The 22,208-nt window shown below is 36.9% G+C and overlaps 1 protein-coding gene across 7 annotated transcripts; it reads right to left on the bottom strand.

The window, feature by feature from the left end:
* Window positions 1–82: 82 nt before the first annotated feature.
* On the bottom strand, window positions 83–19,273 carry LOC137192732 (muscleblind-like protein 2a). Of its 7 annotated transcripts, none has more exons than XM_067603645.1 (10): window positions 18,981–19,273; window positions 14,752–15,412; window positions 9,770–9,934; window positions 9,442–9,654; window positions 9,078–9,329; window positions 7,625–7,678; window positions 7,092–7,248; window positions 5,663–5,698; window positions 4,837–4,889; window positions 83–3,921 (listed from the first exon to the last, which is right to left on the bottom strand). In XM_067603645.1, the coding sequence occupies exons 2-10, from the start codon at window positions 14,923–14,925 to the stop codon at window positions 3,907–3,909; spliced, it is 1,119 nt and encodes a 372-aa protein (XP_067459746.1). In that variant the 5' UTR covers window positions 14,926–15,412; window positions 18,981–19,273; the 3' UTR covers window positions 83–3,906. The 7 variants fall into 7 exon arrangements, with proteins under 7 accessions (XP_067459746.1, XP_067459745.1, XP_067459742.1 ...); XM_067603644.1 differs by having other exon boundaries at window positions 4,837–4,931; window positions 18,981–19,270; XM_067603641.1 differs by lacking the exon at window positions 4,837–4,889 and having other exon boundaries at window positions 18,981–19,272.
* Between the last annotated feature and the right edge of the window lie 2,935 nt (window positions 19,274–22,208).

A 22,208-nucleotide genomic window follows, 5' to 3' on the forward strand; every position in this document is an offset into this window, starting at 1 on the left:
TGTGTGGGTAACCACATCCAGCTGTCTCTACAAGAAATTAATACAGATAATAATAATAATAATAATGATAATAATAATAATAATAATAATAATAATAATAATAATAACTTTATTGATATAGCACATTTAAAAGCAGAGTTTACAAAGTGCTTTGACAGATGAAGCAAAAACAGGATACCCAGAAGGCAATATAACAACAGAAAGCCAAACAGTAAGGTCCAAACAACAGCAAGACAGGTAAAGATTATGTCTATCCACTGAGAGAGATAAGAGATTATTTTCAGTTGTGAATGGATGAATCAGATTTTTTAGACTATTCTTACAAGAGAATACACAATCCTACATTTGACTCTGGCATTAAAATGATGAAAATAAATATATAGTGCAAAATGAAACAACAGAGCGCACAACATGGTATTTACTTGACATTTATTTATTAACAATATTAGATTTTACCCAACTTTTGAATTTACATGAACAAAACTATTCACATGAAATGTATAATTATACATTTAAATAATAATTTCCACAAGTCATTTTGAAAAAAAAAAAAAAAAAAAAAAAGGGAAAGTTTGTATTTAGGCCCAGCATACAACACTGCAGATGGAGTCAAACAGCACTGGCACAACAGCTTCATCAGAGGGTGTGATCAATATTAATTTAAGCATTTATAATAGAGAGCTGGCCAGTCCTATCAACATCAAGCCTTTCTCAGGATTGTGTTTGGGTTTGTCTGATGAATATCAAATGACATTTTGGTCTCAATCTAAAAACTGTGCAGCAGTAATTACACAGAACAGCTCCATGAAATGGATCTAATTTACCAAACAGTATGGAATTCACAACTCATTCATAACATTACTGAACAAATGCAAACTTAGGAATAGATCAAGGATAAGGCAAAGTTCACAAAAAGCAAGTCTTCTCAGTCATCTGACTGTTGAGAAAGTGCTTCAGAGAAATGTTTCCATCAGCCAGTCAGACCAAACATTCTTACTGTCCGTATCTTTGTGACCGAGGAGGTGCAGGTGTATCCATAACATTCAATCTTTTTGTCAAAAGGTGAAACAAACATTCAGATTTATGCCTTTTTGTTTGCGGGTAAATAAATTAGGGAAAATGTGTCAAAAAAAAAATCTAATAATCTAAACTTTCAAATCAATCTGACAATTTAGTTTTAAACAGCTGTTGAACCATCAACTGACTTGTGTCTGTAAGAGTTTGACGCTTAACAGACTGGATTCTATTTTTACTGCAAGATGTTATAATGATGCAATGGAAACCATAGAAATACAAAATTCACATTTCCAAATATATTTTTATGCACTGGATTGTGTTTCACCATGGCATAAGAAAAGTCAAATATCTGACGGTACAATCTAATGTGTTATTGTGAGGAGGAAAAAAACAAAACAAATCACCTACAAAATACAGTTTTTATCACTGCAACTTCAGACTGCCTCAGCAACCAATCGAAACAATTAAATGACAAACTATCATTACACTACTATGAAAGTTACTTTTTTTTTGTAAAATGTGGCCTGTACAATGCACTTTTGTAGGTCAAAGCATTTCCATGGCCTTGCTCATCATACAAAGGTTTGTTGTCCCTTACAGGTGACAAGGCAGTGACAAGGATGACATGTTTTAAGCTTCTCTGTGCTCCAACATTCGATCCCTGAACACAGACGGCTTTTGTAGGCTATTACAACAGATCAAGGCCTTTTGAGGAACCTAAAGCAGAACTAAAGTCAGTTTAATAAATTACATTCATGATAAGACAGAAGATAATACATTTTAAAAGTGTTCTTAGCTAGTGTTAAACTACTAAAATTTGCAAGTATATTCCTTATATCCCATCCAATGGTGAGTAAAACTTTTTTACAATGAAAACAAATAGGACATAATGGAAAAAAAGTAAACAAGCACAAAGTCTCTTTGTGGATTGTCTGAATTAATCACACGCACACATACACACAAAACCGATATCAGCCACTTTAAAAGACATTGGAAACATTAAAAGGAAAAGTGGATATTTGCACACTGTTTGAAAAACGTAAAGTTATATGAAAAATGTTAAAGAGAAGAATAAACATGTGATGCAAACTGTTTTTAACATGAGTTCTGTTTGTCACTTAACCAGATGTACTGTAAGTTTCAAACAAAGACAATTGCATAATGTGATATCAATCATACACAACTAAACTTCACCTACAGCTACGTCCTTAAAATTCTACTTTACTATATTTTTACTGTGCATTGAACTAGTTAAGAAACATTTTTGGAAACTACTTAATCTTCTTAAAAGTGAAACAAAGCTGGATAATAAATCTTATACGGAGTACATACATACAAATTTTTAGTGAAATTGAAAGTCTAAATCTAAGTGTACACAAAGTACTAATGCACTGACAAAGCATCGCAAAACAAGTTTATTTCTTTCTAAATGTGACTTAAGTAGATTTAATTGAGTGAAGCCTTTTAAATATGCACTGATGTAATTGTATGCACAATTCTTTTAGGCACTTGTAACATTCAAAGAATACAGTACTGACAACCGACTGTAACATTACGGTTAAATTAACAGTTCACACGATATTCAACCCTCATAGGATCACACTAAAGTTTGAACATACAGGTAACCAGAATAAATCCACACACTCTTTATAGAGTGAATTTTTCATGGCTGTGGAGGCTCTTCTCAGAAACATGGCTTTATTTCTAGGTTGAACTAGAAGTGAAAACACTTACAGATACATCAGCACTGTGACCCATAATTATCCAAATATACAGTACCAGTCAAAAGTTTGGACACACTTTCTCATGCAAGGGAATGTGTCCAAACTTTAGATTTGTGCTGTATTTATATATATATTTTTAATTTATTTTTTATTTTTTGTATTTTTTTCAATAATGAAGAGGGGAATATGTAACTGTGTGAATCGTTGTTGCTTCACTGCCTTCAAGAAAAAGAAGTATGTGCAGCAACTGGTCATTGGATTATATAGTATTTTCTATCAGCACACATTCTGTATATGCAATACAAAGGCACACCAGGAGGTGGAGCACTGATCCTGCAACATAACAGGGTTAACAAAACAAATGAACAACCCTTAGGGACATTTTAAAGGAACTTCCATACACATGCTGTGGAATTAGATATCTAAAATGTGGAGATAAAAGTTAAAATAAGTGCTTTTTTACCAGTTAGTTTAGAATAATTAAATCTGGCACAAGATAAACAATCATAAACTGACAAAAATGACACATTCAAGAAGGAACAAGCATTTCTGTCTCAACGTCCTGATGAAAACAATCTTTAAACATTCTCTATTATTTTTTTTCTTTACACCTGTCATTAACATGTATACACATTGAAATGTGATTTCAGATGACATCTGTCAGGCTCATCTCTTCCTCTTGTGATATTTACATCAAAACATGTCAATAAACAACATTTCTGTTTGTTCCAATATCAATTAGCATTAAATGTTTACTATGTATATGTACACTGCCTATTTCTGTTTGATTTCAGAAAAGCTAGTTTTCATTTATATAGGTCTGTATATGGATTGGAGACACACTGCATTTCTGTCGCTAAATGCACCTCTGACCTTTTCAGAATTGGTTTGGAAATAAGAATCCAGGATATTATGCACATTACTGAGGATGCATGTTAATTCAGGTACAAAGGCATGTAGACGTACAAACAATAATCTTCTGTGACAATTCTCCACCGCAGTATAATCCTCATAATTGAGCTATGTAACTTAATACCACAACTTTTTCATCTGTGATGTTATCAGCATGCAGCTTGTTGACGGTTGTGTGTGATGTTAACATCGTATTTACAGAGTGGCTGTTTGTGGCCTTTAACAGCAGCAACATGGCACTGACTTCTGGTGGTTACTTGAGAATGATCTGTTTCAGGGGCAAAAGACAAATGTGGTTTTGTTACATGACAAAGATCATCAAGTGCTCGTCAAGATTTATCATTGTGATAGCTATAAAGTTGATAAAATTGAATGAAATGAATACCTTAACCCCTTAAACTCTTGACATTGGCTATGATTTCACCCTTTTTTAATTTAGAAAAAAACATTTCTTCTCGGCTGCACCATTACTTCAAATTGTCTTATGCTTAATTTTATACACTTTTCCACCTTGATGACATGAATTTGTAAAGATGTACCTACCAGTGGGTATGTTAAGTTTAAAAGTTTGCTATACGCGTATGATACTGCACATATGGAACAAATATTTAAGTTAGGAGGATAATTAAAACCAAATATTTACACCAACTCCTCTACAAATCACACACAAATACACAAACACACAGCTTAAAACTCCTGCAAGGTTCCTCATTACAAATTACCATGTACAAAAATTAAATCTGGATATGGACAGCATCTTTTCACAGATGATATTAATAAAATTAATGCAAATTATTCACCAATTAATATAACCACTGTGATGGGAACCTAAGCTACCATTTGATTTTAACTATGTTCTCCCTCATTTTATAGAAGATTTGGAACTATAACTATACTGTAAAGAAAAAGACACTGAACAAAGCAAAAAAAGCATGCAATAAAGAAAATATGCAACACTATTTGCAGATGGAAGACCTCTCAATAAGTGTTGTCTGTCATAAGGGAAAAAAGGTTGAGATGAAGCCTACTAGTTCTACTGAAGGTCTACAGGTATGTGAAGCTTAATGATAGGCAATGCAAGCAGGGCAACGCTATGCTGACGAAGCAACTCCCCTGATTTAAAGATGGAGCACTTACTCAGAGCTCAAAGATTTATGACAGAAAGCTTCAAAAAGGAGCAAACCTGATTGGCTGGTGCTGTTGCTGCGTAGGGGACACTTGTGGCGGGAGTAGTTGCTGCAGAGACAGTAGCAGGCGTAGCACTGTACATCATGGGGACTTTTTCAGGAAGGGAACCATGAAAGCAATGAAAAGGTAGGTGGAGCATTATGGTAACCGTAGCAATGTTTTTCTCTCTCTCTTGCCAGGCAAATACAAAAAAAATGACATTAGCAGCAAGCCATCATTGGGTTAGACCAGCAGATGGCGTCACACAGCAAAGCGAGACAGCGGGGGGAGAACATAAAAGAAGGGCTGGTAGGAGGTACAATTAGGAAATCTGAAATAATTTCACATCCCAAAAGAGTTGACATGTACAGCAAAGCCACAAGAAAGTGTGTTCTTTATAAGATCTGTAGGTATTTTTTAAAAATGTAAGAACATTTAAGAGTAAAAGAAAACATTGAATTGAATCTCTGGGATGCTGATCAAATTTCCTAATGCATAACTCGTGGTAATTCTACAAACTAAATCTACTAAAATGCTTAAAAGTGTATATTGTGTTTGACCACCTGGAGTTAATAATATATCACAAGTAAGTATATATTACAAGGCTTGCTGATCAAAAAACACACAAATATGTAACACGACCAAAAATATTTACAGAATATGATCATTTTAAGATATGTGGTTTAAATGTGTGATCCTGAATTTTGGATTCAGATTCACATTGGTGCTTCCCTACTGTAGGCTTGAATAACAAGAATTATTACTGGATTAATATAAAAGCGTCACCTGTGTTCTCAATTGAATATGAGACATAGTTTATAAAAAATAAGCAGGGAACCTACCAACGTTGTTAGCAGGAGCCATGCACAAGACAGAACCTGTGTGATTACACAATAGAAAGAGAGAAGGTATTTTAGAGTGATTGGCACACATCAACATAGGAAACAGTAAGGTTTTCAGAAAGATGCAGATTAAATCAGCAGACACAACTCTAGATTTACAGCTAAAATACAGGATACATTTGTTTTTTTCCACTTGTTCTTATAAGCTAACGGACGTCTTGACAGAAAGAGTTTAGCTGACAAGTTTAATTGATCACATCCATGTACAGCATAACAAACATTTCATTATCCCAGTGCATGGTTTTCACAGCAAACATGTTCGCTTGTCATAGCAACTAAAGCACAGGTGTAATCAATAATATTAATTACAGCTTAAGCCCCATTTGGACTGGATTTATTTCTTAAGGGGAAGTGAGGTGATTTTAACAATACCTGTGATTCAGTGATTTTAATCCTGTCCAGAGCTTGTATGTGGGTCATTTTTCACCCCAGTAATAATTACAGCTGCAATTACCTGCTGTTTTTCTGTGAACTCGCTGGTCCTCTCGTGATTTGAATACTGTATGAAGCAAGATACTTGTATTTTAAACTGTATTTATGTGTTTTGTCCGCAGGCTGAGTTGCTTCTCCAGTTGCTCAGTGTGAAATTTGACTTTTGTGTGAAAATGAAGTAAATTGAAAATGTTTTTGCTAATCTGATTGACAGAAACCTGCTAACACCAACATATGGACCTATTTGGGAACCAATTCGGAAACAATTTAAAGCTATCAGAAAGATCACCAAATAAACATTGTAATGTCAGTGACATGTTGGTATGTATGTACTTTTTTGGTTGATCCTGCTGAATGTCCGTGTCTATTACAGACCACATTCTGTAATTTCACAATGATAAAAAACACCGTGCATAACGACGAATTACTGAGGGGCATGGTGAATATTTTATTTCCCACTTCCCCCTGTAATGATAATTCTGTCCAAAATGGGCTTTAGATCAATTTAAATGCCCCGGTTAGAAGACATTTTGATATTTCAGAGTATGAAAATCACATGTGTGAATAATTAAATTGATGATGGCTGAATTCCATTTAGCTGCTTCAGTTTCAGGGTCTTGTTATGATTGTCTGCTCACTGTCACGCTTTCATGGCTTACTGGGACACACATGGATGGAACTGAGCCATCTTCAGTGTCATTAGTAACACCTGTGCTTTTGCTTCTATGACAAGTCAAATTGTCTGCTGTGAAAAAGGCCTCTAGTCAAAATCTTTAGAGTCAGGATTATGATTCATATCATTTTGGGCAGCAAAAGACACATCTAACATATTAAACCTCTCAACCTTTGCCAAGTTCTTATAATAAGTCAGGTGACCACCTTAAGCGTGCGTGATATTTGTGAGCAGTATCTTACCCCCGAGACTTTAGATGCTTACCTGTGGGGTAGAATGCCGCCGTGGGCTGCTGCAGCTGTGTGTTGGCCAGAGCCTGTTGGTAGTGCAAAAAACTGGGGTTGAGGAGAGAGCTGGCCCAGTTGCTCTTCTCCAGAGCTTGTCTCTTTGGTAGGGGTTGCAGGATGCTGTGGGGAAAAGCCTGAAAAGTGACAAGAGGAGACGTGACGCACTGAAACTCCTTCCCAAACACCCCCTCTCTCTGTTCAGCTACGTTGTACACACTCTTAATATTTAGTACTCATTTAAAAACACTGTGAAAAAATGTCAAACACAACTACACAATAAAGATGACTGTTAATCACATAATGGAAAGATCATGCATGGTTTTAGGATACAAATATGAATGGAATAATGTATCAACCAAAAATTTTAAAATATCTGTCTAATTAAGATACTGATGAGACTGACTATGTACACAAAGACTACATGAGACTAGAAGAAGCTCACAATGACAAAAATCAAAAAGCTATCATAGTACAATTATTGGCTACATGCAAAGCAAAAGGTGAAAATACCAGGTCTACAGTTGCCTCGAGGGGTCGCTTCATTGCTTTGGCAGTCGACTGAGTCTTTTAATAGCAGGCAGCGAGCACATGATGGCAGTGGGCCAATGGGATTCAAGCGTATTAACATACAGGTAACAGCAAGCAGAGGTGCATCATGGGGGGACAGCATTGTGGGTAGGTGAGAAGGGGAAAACAAAACAAAATAATCTGAATGTAGTTTACCACATAAAACACAGTATGCATGCACAGTAACCAAAATACCTGATTAAAAGGACTCAATAACTAAAGATTAACCACTGAATTAGTAGGTCAGCAATGCATGTACAGTTTATCAATAACTTCGGCAGAAAAGATTTACAATATACTGTTTTCATTGTATATTGATCACTTAAAATAATATTACTTGATCAAGTTTGTTAATCAAAATCAAAACACTACCGTGTGTATTCAGTGCGACACCATTTCATTCTGGAGTACATACACTGATTTTCAATACAAATCATAGACAAACTCTATATGAAAGATGACTTGATGTTATGAGAGCTTGCCAAAAGCAATATCACACACAAAGAGCTGAAAATAACCACACATCCCACATTATGAAGCACAGAATGAGTTGCTCTGTACTAACAGAAAGACTAACATGAGAGGCACACTCGGCCTTTCGGAGGAATAGCTTGTAAAAACATGAGATGTGTTTGTAAGCAAAAATTACAACCTGAAAGTCATGCAATAAAAATACAATGTAAATGATGGAGGAACCATAAATAAAAAATGATTTACATGAAAAGGAACACAGATGGCCTGTGAAGAGCATGTGAGACGCACATAATCATGAGGAAACACATTTCATTTAAGCACCACGGCTTCAGTATCTCATCAGAGCAAAGTTAAAACACCTGCTGTGCACAACTAATGAAAAGTTATTGAAGATGAAACTCAATGAACGTCTGAATATCAAACTTAGAACTATTACTCTGTGAGGAAGGTGTGTGACGTTTGTGGTAAATTGTGTCAGTTGGTTGACGGGTCGAAGGAGGAGGGAGCGCCGCAAATATTACTGCAAAAATTCAGATATTTTTCATGAAAAATAGTTTTGTATTTGTTTACACCCCAACTACCCCAAATGTACATCTTTCTAATAATAATTTTCCATCTATAACTAATACTTCTAAATCATATGTCAATATACTGTATGCAGTCAAATAAGTTACTGATTTATAACTGAAGGTGGGAAATTAGTTAATGAACTGAGATACTGTAATTGCTGAAATAACATTTTCTGGTCAATTAAACAGTTTAAAATTCAATCGATATTAGACATCAGTTGAATTTTGATGGTATATAATAAGCCACTGCATTAAATGTGGCATTACAACTGACAGCATATCATCCTCCATATTCTATGATGTCATCAATAGTCAGATAGATCAATAGCCAGAGGGATAAGGCTCTGTCTTACCACGGCTGCAGCTGCGGCCTGGGCTGCCACGGCTGTCTGATTGACTTGCTGACTGGATTTGATTTTGGCCTGCAAGTGTGCAGGCGGGTGAAAATACTTGCACTTCTCCCTGGTGCAGCGGCTCTTGATGTAGTCCATGCAAACAGTGACGGTGTTATCAATGCTGTCAATCATTGGACTGTCACTGGGGTGAGCAAAGCGGCAATCTGTCTCCCCTCTTGCACAGTTTCCCCGCTGAAACTCACGGCACACCTGAGAGGAGTGATTATTAAGACGTGAGAGAAATGCAGCTTTTATTATGTCTACACACAGAAGTATTAATGTCTTTTTTTATGTTAAATCACTCCTTGTAGCGCTTCAATACCTCTAGTTTGTCAGTACGCTGGAGCTTCTGTGAGGGGGAAGAAGAAGACGAAGAAGAAGAAGAAGAAGAAGAGGAGCTCTGGAGCGTGACAGGCGGGCTGCCGGGGACAAGAACCTGGGTATTGGGGAGGATGTCCGTGGGAACGAGGTTCATCCCGTGGCTCAAGGGTGTCATGTATGGACTATAACCAAGACCAGTATTTGCGCCAAGTCCCTGTGTGACAGGAAATGTTGGCTATGAAGGGAGAGGTCAAATACCATCACACAAAACTTTAAGGGTGGGATTTCTAATGTTTCAAGTTCCTCCTTAATCACTATTAGGATCTTACCACAGATTGCAGACTGGGTCCAGGGATCATGAGCTGCATCTGTTGGGCAAGCATGGCAGCTGCTGTCTTCTGCTGGATGAGATTGTTGCGCCCATTTATCTCTAACTGGGTTTTTAAGTGTGAAGGTGGATGAAGATACTTGCAGTTCTCTCTGGAGCATCGGCCCTGTATTAAGAGAACATAAAAAAAGCAGAGAAATGCTTAAATTACAGGCTGGTGATCCTTATAGCGCTCCAAATGATCTCAATCTTCCATATGAAATTTTACAGCTTTTCTTTGAAACTGGGGAGAAAAATCTTTTTTTTTGTAAGTAATAGATATGTGATAGAGTCATCAGATTAAAAGTGGAATAGATTTAATATCTTGCTCGTATCAAAACATCCTATTACATTGTCCAAGAGAGTTTTAATATCAAGCATAATTTCTGCAATTTAAGGTTTCTCTGAGCGCCAGCTTTCAGGCACAGTTCCACCAACAGTATCAATTATCGAGGACTTTTTTTCTGCACCCCACTCCCACTCAGTCACAGTGGCAGTGGTGTCATCGGTGTGCTAATCTACATAGCACACATAGCTAGTTATGGCTAGAATCAATCAAGAATCCGGGCTTCTTCTTAACATGGTGCTGGGAAATTTCAGGTTATTCCTTGAATCAGGAATTACACTGTGCTTGTAGTGCAGCCAGGCAGAGAGCACTAAAATCACAGTAATGAGGAAGAGGTACCTTAAAATTACTACCATCTCTCAGATCAGACTTAAAACTGACTTCTACTGTAGACTCCATCTGGTCTATGAAAACAATAAAAAGGCTTATCTTTTATATTACTTAAATTGATATTTGCTGAGTGTGATGGTTTAACAACCCATGTCAGCACAGAGCCTAACACTTTATGGGTACAGTAACCATTTTTAATCATTTGACCTGATGAAAACATTGTCTATTTAGATAAGATTGTGGTTTGTAGCCAGTGTCACACTTTTTTAACATTCATACAATATACACACAGCTAAAAAAACTATAAACAATGGTTAAGGTATCGTATGATTGGGGTGTGGTTATGGTATGGTATATGGTATACTAAAACACTTGGTTAAGGTTAGGGAAAGAGGCCACCATTAAAGCTGCTGTGTGAAGAATTCTTATATAGAAGATCTAATATAAGATCTTTCAAATTATTCAGATTGCATCAGCTTTTATTTGTAGAATAATTAGACAATCTGGTAAAATTTGATGCAGTCCATCTGTTGCTTTTAGTCCTCCTTTTTTTAGTGTCCCTGGGTCCCTGAGGTAAAAGTAAAAAAACAAATTTAAAATTCCAACACACCCATGATACACCCACACAGGTTTTCATTCCATTTTCACTCATTTGGCCTAATTTCTGATGATTTTGTGGGCATGTACAGGCTGTGCATGATTGACATCCCCTTGACCCCCCATGTAGCTTTGTCGCAGCTTTATTATTCTTATTAGTTCATGAAGTTTCCTGACCTCATGTGATTAACTGCATAGCTCCATCCAACTTCAATCTGAGAAGTTAGTAAGTCCAAACACCTGTTTTGGTGTGCAGGGCCTTTAAATAAAGTGGCTATAATTATGTTAGATGGTATAAAATGGTCTAAAATGACATGCAAACTCCTATGAATGTCGGATTCATTACACAGCTATCCATCACCTCGTCCTCCACAATTGTACTTTTCACCTTGCTACATACAATAAAAGGACACACACCATTTACGGCACTGGCATTGGATGTTAGCTGTGGCCCTAAATAGTGTTCTGCAGAATTGTGCAATATAAATGTAACAGACTCGGTTGTAAGAAACATGACTGAGATGGAGACCAGTTAGATGTCAATTCACGGTGCTCTTTAACACAAGACTAAAGCTATTATGAGAGTCTTAAAGAAAGAGCCGACTGGCTACATAAGAAGTCCCTGAGCTTGCCAGCTGTGGGAATCCAATGGTGATTTCAATAGTCCTCTTATGAAGCATGAGTGTCATTATGTCCCTTTAGACTTTGAAATGAGCTTAACGACATTTCATTTCTGTCGATCAAGCATGTATATTGGCCTAATGAGAAGTTAGTTTCCTATGGCCTACATATTTAGATCCTTCAATCAAGTTACTAATTTTACCTCATTTGCATTTCTCCCAAGAGTTTTATATCAATTATTTTCAGTGAATATAAATGTAGGTTTAACTGTCAGCAATTTTAGTTATTAGTTTAGTTATTAGTATTAAAACATTAGTATTAGAAAATACAGTGTTGTGTTGTACAACTTTCTAGTTTTGAGTTGCTGTGTCTGGCATATTACACTGGTGAAGGGGTTCATGTGCCACAACTATGGAGGCTTCAGTCGAATCCAAAGAACAGGAAAGCTGTCGCCCATTGACAACTGTGTCTTGATAGCATTTAGCTTCTTTCTAGTTTGAAGCGGGCAGTTTTGTGAGGGATGTTTGGCAGCATCTGCCCAAAGCTCCTTCTGAGAGTTGCATAGGAGATGTGGGTCCCATTGAGAGAAATCTCAGTAGCAATGTCTGCTATTGCTAACGTTAATTGCTGGTGTGCACAAAAGAGAATGAAGTGTTGAATAAAGTGATGCAGGTCAACAAACTTCAGAGCAAGCAACAGGAAACTCGCTCGTTGTTGAAAGAGAGGAGCAGTTGACATCATTTGCTTGTGCGTGCCCTTCTCAACTGCTTTTATAGAAGTCATGAGATACTAGTTACAATACCAAAGCATATGCACATTCAGTGGTATAATAAAGTTAAGTCTGTTGAGAGTACTTGGTGAATAAGTAAAGAACAATGACAGTAATTGTTTTGATTCTTTATCTGAAATTAACAAATCACATGGCAATAAAATGCCAACAGTGGGCAAGCCAATTACCTAACAGCTGAGTAAGAGGAAAACATTTGCTTGAGAAGCACAGTTTAGACGAGTAGCTCTGTTTGTCTCTCAATAAATAAAGACTGAGGATGAGTAACAGCTACTGAGCTAGTAACAGCTGCCAGTAACATTCAACATTAAATAACGCCTTAGACAAAAGTCTATTCATCGGGAAGAGCTGTGACATCATCACATGACTGCAAAGACTGCAGACTGGCCATCTGACCTTCTTTCCATCCTCAGGCTTAGTCTTAATTTCTGTTTTTTCCACTCACGTAGTCCCAAGAGAGAATCAACCTCTCTTTATTGTACAACTGTTCTATCATTTATTGGCAAAACATATGTTTCTTTCTAAAGTTGTAGCTGTATATTTCCAAACAGGGATGCCCTGATCAAATAGTTTGTCTGCAAAATGGATACAGGTCATTAAATAAAGAGAGCCCAACAATACAGATTTATCAACCAGTGTCTTGTCATAAAATTGAAAGAAGTCATTTGTTCAAAACCTTCTCAAGTACATTATGACCTATCCACCAATCTCATGAGTCTTATCAGTTGAGCTACACTTAAGATCAATGTGTGTATGATCCCACTACACAGCAAAACAGTGCAAGTTTCTGAACTAAAAGTGTTTTTACTGAAACTCATTGAGGTTACAACTTTAAAGCAATACAAGAAGTCTTCACATTTTTTTGTTGCACTTCAGCAAGAGGGCCAAGTTCAACAGATAGTTTCAGTGCAAAGCTGTTTGATTAAATTGCAAAATCACAAATTCTACCATAAAAGGAAATTAAGCATTAGGTACATGATTGAGTGACTCAGCTGTGAGAGGTGCTCAAATTCAAAGCAGTGAGCACTTTGAGAGCTTTAAAACACACTATAATGTAGCTGTCAGCACAATGAGTGTTTATTAATGTATTTCTCATCAACTTTAACTCTTCTTGCAGGCACTCATAGAGGCTGGTACATAAAACATAAACATAAACATAATGAATGATAATATAGTAAAAAACTGTTGTAATAATATAAAATATCTTTGTAGGAGAAGTTGTAATTGTACATTAATAAATACTTAAACATGTCCTTATATATACTTATACCCACATTATAGAGTGTTATAAACCATTTATTAAATATTTGTATACAGTTTTCTAAATAGGATGAGGACTTCAAGTGAAGTGTTATCTAGTGGTTTGTTAAGACAAGTGATCAAGAATGGCAATACAGTCGATCAAGCAGTTTATTAATTGCCCATGGTGAGGCGATAAGACGATGACTCAGCATGAGAATAATCCTGGGGCAAAGCTGTATTGTGTTGTGACAGTGAATGTGTGAGAGTGGATTAAGTCAACCCTGGCCTCATCCTGGGCAACTGAGCTAACTTGAAAATAAACTGGCTGTAATTCAACTAGCTGCCAGAATTATTTTTTTAGTCAACGTTAATTAAGTGATGAAAGTAACATCTACGAGGTACTTTTCTCTCTTTTATGAAAAGTGTGGTTATTACCTTTGATTACATAAAACCTGGAGCCATACATAATGGAAAATAAAGCACTGAGATTGCAGTGCAGTTTTGCTCTGTGGTTTCACATGTTTCTGCATGAAACTGGATGTCAGAGTGGCTTAATTTAGGGAGGGACTTCATTTGAGATGTATTTCAGACATGTTTGTACACTGCAGTGTAGAAAACTATGAATAATATAATGGATCTAAACTACCACCTAAATACACACCTCTACTGATGTGACTGTAAACTTGTAGACCTGCAGGTTTAACTGTATTTCATGGGACAGACAAGCTAGATGGCCTTAAAATCTACAATCACATCCTATTAGATGGAACCTGCACACCCATGATCTGTTTGACGAATAGCAATCATTTAAAAATGTTTCAAGGGGAGCGAAAGGGTTGTAGAAATAATAATGTGAAAATGAATTTTCATACTGTATATTTGGCACATTACAACAGTGAAACCATTCACTCAGAAAATTTCATGGGGTTTTAAATGTTTCCTACTCATCTAAAAAACGGCACAATTTAAGTAAAGATCATTAAGGTGTCACCGATAATATAGTGTGTGTAATATTTCTTACCTTCAGCGAGTCAAAGCAGGCAATAACTCTCCCATTTTCAACTTGGCAGCTCTTCGGTGGATGAGCGAATTTGCACTCCTCATCACTACGAGAACAATTTCCTCGCTGAAACTGTCGACAGACTTCCAGGGTTAGCCATTTTGTGTCTCTTACTGAAGAAATGTTCAACGCCATGTCCAAAGGTTTTAATCATAAATTAAAAATTTAAAAACCAATCCTATTGTCCAGTGCCTCACACACCAAAGCTGTACAAAGTCCTCTTTTAAAACAATCTGATGAGTCCTCCATCAGCTGGAGCAGAAAGATCAAATGGATGGTCAATCACCTAGATAACATCCATCAGTGGGAAACAACTGCAGATCTGTTTTTCTATGTGACACACAAGTGATGGTACCCACTGATATCAGACAAGTGAGGGAATTGTATGCAGACCTGTCGCTTTAATCAGATTTTCTAAGGGCATTATCTTCTGTATCCATACTATGGCTCTATTTTGGGATTCTTTTAGGGTGCTGAAGTTGTGCAAAGCAGTGGCTTTCAGTTGAGGTATCAAATGTTAGTGGTAGGGAGAGTCTGGCCTAAAAGAAAGCACAGGCTGGCCATGTACACCAACCAACTTCAAGTCAGGGATATCTTCTCAAAGGCACTTTCTGTTGGTGATCTGAAAGACAAAGAACATGTACATTACTTGCCCTTGGGGCCTCTTGAAATTGTGTATACATAAACAACATAATAATTAATGGTATCATTATTCTAAAGTCTGTATAATTAAATCATGGGATTCTGGATATGTCTTCTTGTCTCTTAAGTCATCAGTTCTTTAGCAGTTTACAGCAGAAACCACAGTAGGCCAAAACAATAACAAATGTCATCTTGTGTAATTACATATAGTGTTATATGTCAAGAGACAAGCCCAATCCTGTATGGAAAGCAACCATAATAAAAGCCATAGTAGCTTCAGACCTGCTTGTCCTTGTAAATTATTACTGCCATCAAAACCAGTTATTTGATAGCTGACTAGACAAGACTTAAGTAAAACAGTAACGACAAACTAGGAATGCCAAAAAGGATAAGAGCTGAACACATTTTAGAGTCTGAATTTTTACTCCAGCTTGATGAACAAGCTACCAAACTAACATTCAGTGTCTTTTAGGCTAAGGCTGCATTCCCTTCCTCTTGGTATATAGAAACATTTCCACTTTTCTGATTTGTAGTTTACTCCACAATGATTACTCGTTATATTGATCTCCTCTTTTTTACTGTCTTCAGGTTTTTTTCTCTCCAGAATCTGTCTTTGTGTTTTTCCAGCCTCATGTACCTTATGGTAGCTAGTAGGCAGAAAAAACAGATGCTAATCGTAACAACCGACTAGACTTCATAGTGAGGGTCGCTGGGCAACAAGACATGTAATATTATGTCTGCACATCTCACACAGACATAAAGGATACACAGAGAAGAACACACAGAGCCACAGTTGTTGTGCTTGTTGGGGATGTGTAGCTGTGTGGTGTCATGGAAATTAAACAATCAATAATAGAACATAAACATTTACAAAGCTCAAATCCATCCCACAAGATGTGTGTTATGGTATAAGTAAAAAATGTAATAAATTCTGTAATTTCTCTCATGACATGACATTAGGGCTGAACAATAGGTAAAAAAAAATAATCATATTGCGATTATTTTGACAGATATTGTGATATGAGTCAGGATTTAACAGGGAATAGTAATATCTGCATTTCATTTTCACTGAAAAAAATAGAAAATTGATGGTGATGTGATTTTTGCTGGGGTCTGTGCAAAACAAGCATGTTCCCTTACGTCTGGAGGATATGATTTGTAGGCCGTGGCATCTCTGTAGCACTACAATGCCTAATTTATAATGGTATGTTATGACACATTTTACCTTTATCAAAAAATTGCAGCCCTTGCAATTCGGATACTGCACTTGGCCATATTGCGATTTCGATAATATTTTGATTAATAGTTCAGCCATACATGACATCTGGTTACAAATTGCCACAGTCAGATATGCTGACTCTAGGCCCGACAAAAGCACATAAAGAATACAAGGAAAGCAAGACAAAGCTTCAACACACACCATATGGGGAGTGAAACACAGGACAGGATAGACTGACCTGTACACTAAGTGGTAAAACACACAGGAAGTTGCTGAGCAAGGAGAAAAGATGGTTAACCCATGAGCTGAATATACCGTATCTGTACAAGAGTTGAGAAGTTACTCCGATGAGAGCAATTAAAAGGGTCTGTAAATGTAGACAGACTCAAAAACCACATATTTAGAATAAATTATACTATTGTTAACGCAGATCATCTACTGTCACAGCCTCTCAGCCTTCCAGCACGCTATGCCACAGCATACTGCAGCAAATTCCTTTAGGCGCAAGTCAGGAAACGGAGCAAGACAACCTACCTCTCTCACTTCATGCAGCACTAAAGAACTTCTGTCCCTAAGCTGGAATCTAGACTAGTGATATAACTTTTGAGTAGCTTACTTTGTGAAGATAAAGACTGTAAGAACAGCTATCATCCCCCTCTCTGTCCCGAGGATTCAGTGACCAAAGATTTCCTCTTCAACAACAGTGAAAACAGACCGTCTACCCAACTCTGGTTGAAACATTTCCAGCCACCCCCTTCCTGCCTGGGTGCCGGCCTCCGGGAAGACCCTCCCAGTCTGAAATTAGCCAATGGGAAACCAGAGGCTGATGTACTGTGTTCAGAGCTGGGAGCACAGCTTGGAGTAAGACAGTGCTGGCAGTTGACCCTTTCTCTATGAATAAAATTTGCTTTCTTAGAGTTAACAGAATTCAACACTAGACGCATGTTTCCTGAATTAATTACTGCAATTATGAGCAAGTGTAGACCTAAGAAATGATATCTATTAACACTACACAAAACTTTCGATCAAATGTGACCATGTACAGCACATGAAGCATATCAACGCGTGCATTAAACATGCTTAACACAGTCTCTAGACTCTTGGAGTTAATGTAAATGTAGGCTTGTCATAAGCTCTTTTTGCATTATTATATTCTGAATATTGATATCTGAGTACATCAGAGCTTTCCTTAATGGATATAATTAATGGTCCTAGACCATCATATTTACTTTTACTATTATTTACTTATGTTGAACCATAATTTCATTTCTGTTCTATTGCAATGATATTAATACACCATACATAATATGGTCATGTTTGATAATACACTTTTCTGGTATGTAACCAATAATTAAGTGGAAAACCCAAAATAATTCAGCGTTACCTCAAGATTTTATGCCTTTTTAATGTGTGATTGTGTGATGTGTGATGTGTGATGCATACATAATACATTAACTTCCCTACATGCCGCTTCTGATGTGTAACATCTCACACAAAGGGGATCATGTGAGTAATTCAGCATGATAACTTCTCAGATGGACCGGATAAACTCTCAAAACTGATCACGAGGGTTGCTGTATGAAATGGAGAAAGGTTTTTTTTGTAGTAAAATATGATTTATCGCAATGGCAGTATGGTCAACCAGTTAATTTAAAACTCTAAGGATAATGTAACCTCCTCTTGCAGAGCTTACTTTAGGCTTGGGCCACTTTGAGTATCCTCGGTGGGAAATGTTTTCCTGTTTTTGAATATCTTGTTTATTTCAATATATTTTATATTCAGTACAGCAGGACAGATGAGAAAGTGCACATCTACTGTTATACTATAAATAAGCACATGGCTAAAATCATGCTGTGTAATGATAATTATGTTTACAGCCGATAGAAAATACTTCAGACTGTCTGTAGAGGACGGTTATCCATATTTTCGGGAAGGGTAATTGTGAATTTCGCTTGCACGTCCGATAATGGATGCCGCTCCCCCACCCCGACCCCCCAACAACGTTACTGTGTGTACAGTTTTGTTTCTCAACTACAACATGACACTTACACGCAAAAGAAAACACACGACAAGCAATGGATAACTAACCTGACATTAACTAGCATCACACACCGTCTTCCTTGCATAGTTTAGTAACGTTACTTGAAAGGTAAAACGCTATAGTCTCTGATTTGCATTCTCATCCTGAGCTCCTTTAGCTAGCTAATCACAAACACTTGTTAGCAAGCTAAAGGCAGCACTGTCATGGGACTAACATGAACATAACATTAACATTAACATTTATTAGCTTACGTTAGCTTCACTGTTAGCGGAAAGTGCACCTGCTTACCTCATCACCACGGATGAACCGCTTCCCAGAGGAGACAGCAATCACGCACCAGCTAGGACAGACGACACGGCAGCACCGCTAACTAACGAAAACAAGACGCCAAGTACCCCAGAAACGTCTGCTCAACAACCCATTTTGTTCTTACTCTCTTTGCTGAATTATAGCTTCTTATTTCGTCCACGTATCCGACCTCATTTCTGTATTACTTTGCGGCACCGCACAGATTTAAGCAACAAGCTTTTGACAGCTTACTGTACAATCGTCAATTTCATGTGATGGAGGGGTGTCCAAGGGGTGCGATCTGAAGCCTAAACAACATTAAGAATTTAATATACCGCGTTAAAAAAAACTCACAGCACACATTGTGGCATATAAAAATATTACATTCATTATAATGATTTCTACGTAATCAAATAAAAGGGGCCACTCTGTAACTTATACCTCCTAAAACCCCTCTACGAGGGCAAAGTGGTACGGTCCACACGAATGCCAGGAGGCTAAAAGGGCAAGGGTTTGCTTGTTACCAAGGGAACAGCAATAAAACCATGTGAGAGTTTTTTTTTTATTAGTTTAATGAGAAAATGCCTTCTCACACAAATATAAGCATCCAATTAACCAAGTATATCAATATAAATGTGACAAAGATGGTGTGACGTCAAATTTATGTCTGCCCATTATCAATGAAATAGCACATGTGAACTAAATGCTTGTGTATCCTATCTATTTGTGTAAGAAATAATGATAATGTAAGACTTTTTTATAGAGTCCTGATGAAAAGGTGACATTTGACTTGTATAATCTGAATAAGAGGCAGATGCACGGATTACTAGCAGCCTAGTATCACGGGTTTGCTCAAGGTCATATTGGATAGGTTAGATGCTAACCCAGTTATCAGACATGGAGGGTGCAGGGAGGAAGACAGAGAAGGGAGTGAGATTTTGCTGATATGTTTAGCAACGCACATTTGCAACAAAATTAAAAATGAGAGATTAATAAAACTGAGACAGGTCTGCAGACAGTCTCTCTTCTCTGGTTTGTATCAGACTTAATAAAGCAGCTACAGTGTTAACGTTATACTCCTGTTTATTTGGTATGTGCTGAGTATGGTGTGTATATTTTAGAAATCAAAAACCTCACAGTGGACAATGTGACATTTTACCCATTGCATTACTTGTCATGACATTACATGGCACTCAAAACACACACAAATGCACACACAAGTTATGACTAATTGATCGATTCCCTCCTTTTTGCTACTGCAGGCTTCTTGAGATAACAAATGAGCTTTATCGGATCCGTCACACTGACAGCGCTCTTCAACAAACTGGAGATATGGCATCAAGTGCCGCTTGGAAAGGTCACCATATTGCTCTCTTTGAAGAAAATGTCACTGTCAGTGAGTCAGACGGAAGAACAAAGAGAATGCAGCAATTCATGCTTTCATCACTTTGACCTTACCCCTGTTTGTTGTGTTCATATTTTATCATTTACAGACCATTTGATATTACTTGGCAATGCTTCCCAACTTTGTGGCTTTGGTAAGTGTTGGATTCTTTTCATTCAGATGTCACATGGATGTCCACAAATCTTCACTTGAACTTAACAGCGGAAGCAAACGTCACTCAGTCAACTTGCTTTACTTGAAACGCTCCCTTGGAGGATAGTGAATTATTACCTACTACTACTACTAGTTACTATCAAAAGTATTTCCTGAAAAGATTTGTGTTTCGGGGGAAACTTGAGCAAGCCTCTCAATTTTTTTTTTTGATACAGCCTCCAATGTGATGTGGATTACACACTCATGATCAATTATTTGTACTTTTCGCCATTACACTACACATCAAAAAGATACCCTACATTCACTGAAGCGCCCTATGTGAACAAAGGTCAATCTACTTTTCCTCAAGTTTGAAGTTTGTCTCTTCTAAAATAACACAGATCAGTAATGCACTGAGCTTTTTGAACATTTTCCTAATTTAAATTATAAGAACACTCAATGCTCTTATAATTGAAATTGAGTAAATTTTCTTATAATTACAAAATTGTCTTTTAAGAGGTATTGAAATTCTTCTCTTACACTATTGACACAACACTCCCATCTAATGGTAGATAATTGTAAAAGGAGCAAAGCAGATTTGATTTTTGACTGTGTTTTAAAAGAACACACAGACTTAATTTGGAGACAGGCTAATTGCTACTTCTGTTCATTTTACTGTTGTATAAATGGGGAAGTCTTATGTGGTAAAAAGCCCCTAAAACACTCAGCAGGGACCAGAAAAGCAGCACTTCTCTGTAACGGCCAGGAGATGTCAGGATTCTCTTTATTTTCACCTGGTTTTACAAAACCAGAGGCTCAACATAAGGGAGATGGTGATGGTTCAAAAGCAGTGGGGTGTTAGTTTTGTGATGCAAGCAATCTGTATCACGCTCTTGTGCTCACAGAGGGGGTGCAGTATGGGAGTGTGGGTAAATAATGTTGAGATGAGGATAAATATACTTCAGTATCAAGGGACCTGCGTGTCCTGTTCTCTGATCTGAACATTTCTACTCTGGCAAAAGACTAGTTGCACCATCAGCTCTGTCTGGTTCAGGAGAAAGTAATTTATGAACTGCACACCAAATATTTTTTATTTTGTTTAAAACATCATTTCCAAGGCCTTTGCTTTCAAACCTTGATGCCTTATCAGAGACACAACAATGCATCTTTTATCAAGGTAGTATTTTTCTTATTATTATTTAATTTCTTTTAATCTATCTTACTGGTTTTATTATAACATTTTCATATTTTTTTTATTTCTTGTGTGCATTAGTCTCAAATAGTTTTACTGGTTGCATTTATACTGTTTTATAATCAGCTTGTCAGTCATCTGTGAATTGCACTAAACTGTATGAAAAGTGCTGTATAAATAAAGCTGATTGATTGATTTGTGCCAACAAAACTCAGCTCCCATTTATCAACTCAGATGATAAATTGGAGCTTGTGATTTTTCTTACCAAATTTTTAATTTTTTTTATTGCATAGTAAACACACAGCAGAATTCTTGCTTTTCCCCCCAACTGAATGAAGTTTAAGCACTGAACATAATCACTGTTGGTAGTGTTGTTCAATCTAAACGTTTTAAGACCAATTTTCCTTTTTCCTTCTGTTTTGTGATATTAACATTTAAATATGCAATATGGTTGTCCAGTATGCAGTATGGTATCAGGCACCAGATTTTGTGCTGACTA

This window comes from Thunnus thynnus, chromosome 11, assembly GCF_963924715.1.
Source record: "Thunnus thynnus chromosome 11, fThuThy2.1, whole genome shotgun sequence".
Lineage (NCBI taxonomy): Eukaryota > Metazoa > Chordata > Actinopteri > Scombriformes > Scombridae > Thunnus > Thunnus thynnus.

Excerpts from the sequence above, each read along its gene's own strand:
- LOC137192732 (XM_067603641.1), bottom strand. The coding sequence starts at position 14,925 with ATGGCGTTGAACATTTCTTCAGTAAGAGACACAAAATGGCTAACCCTG. Across the intron at positions 7,249-7,624 it reads TCGAGGCAACTGTAGACCTG|GCTTTTCCCCACAGCATCCT; the intron begins GTATTTTCACCT and ends GTCACTTTTCAG. Across the intron at positions 3,922-5,662 it reads GGCTCCTGCTAACAACGTTG|ATCATTCTCAAGTAACCACC; the intron begins GTAGGTTCCCTG and ends CCCCTGAAACAG.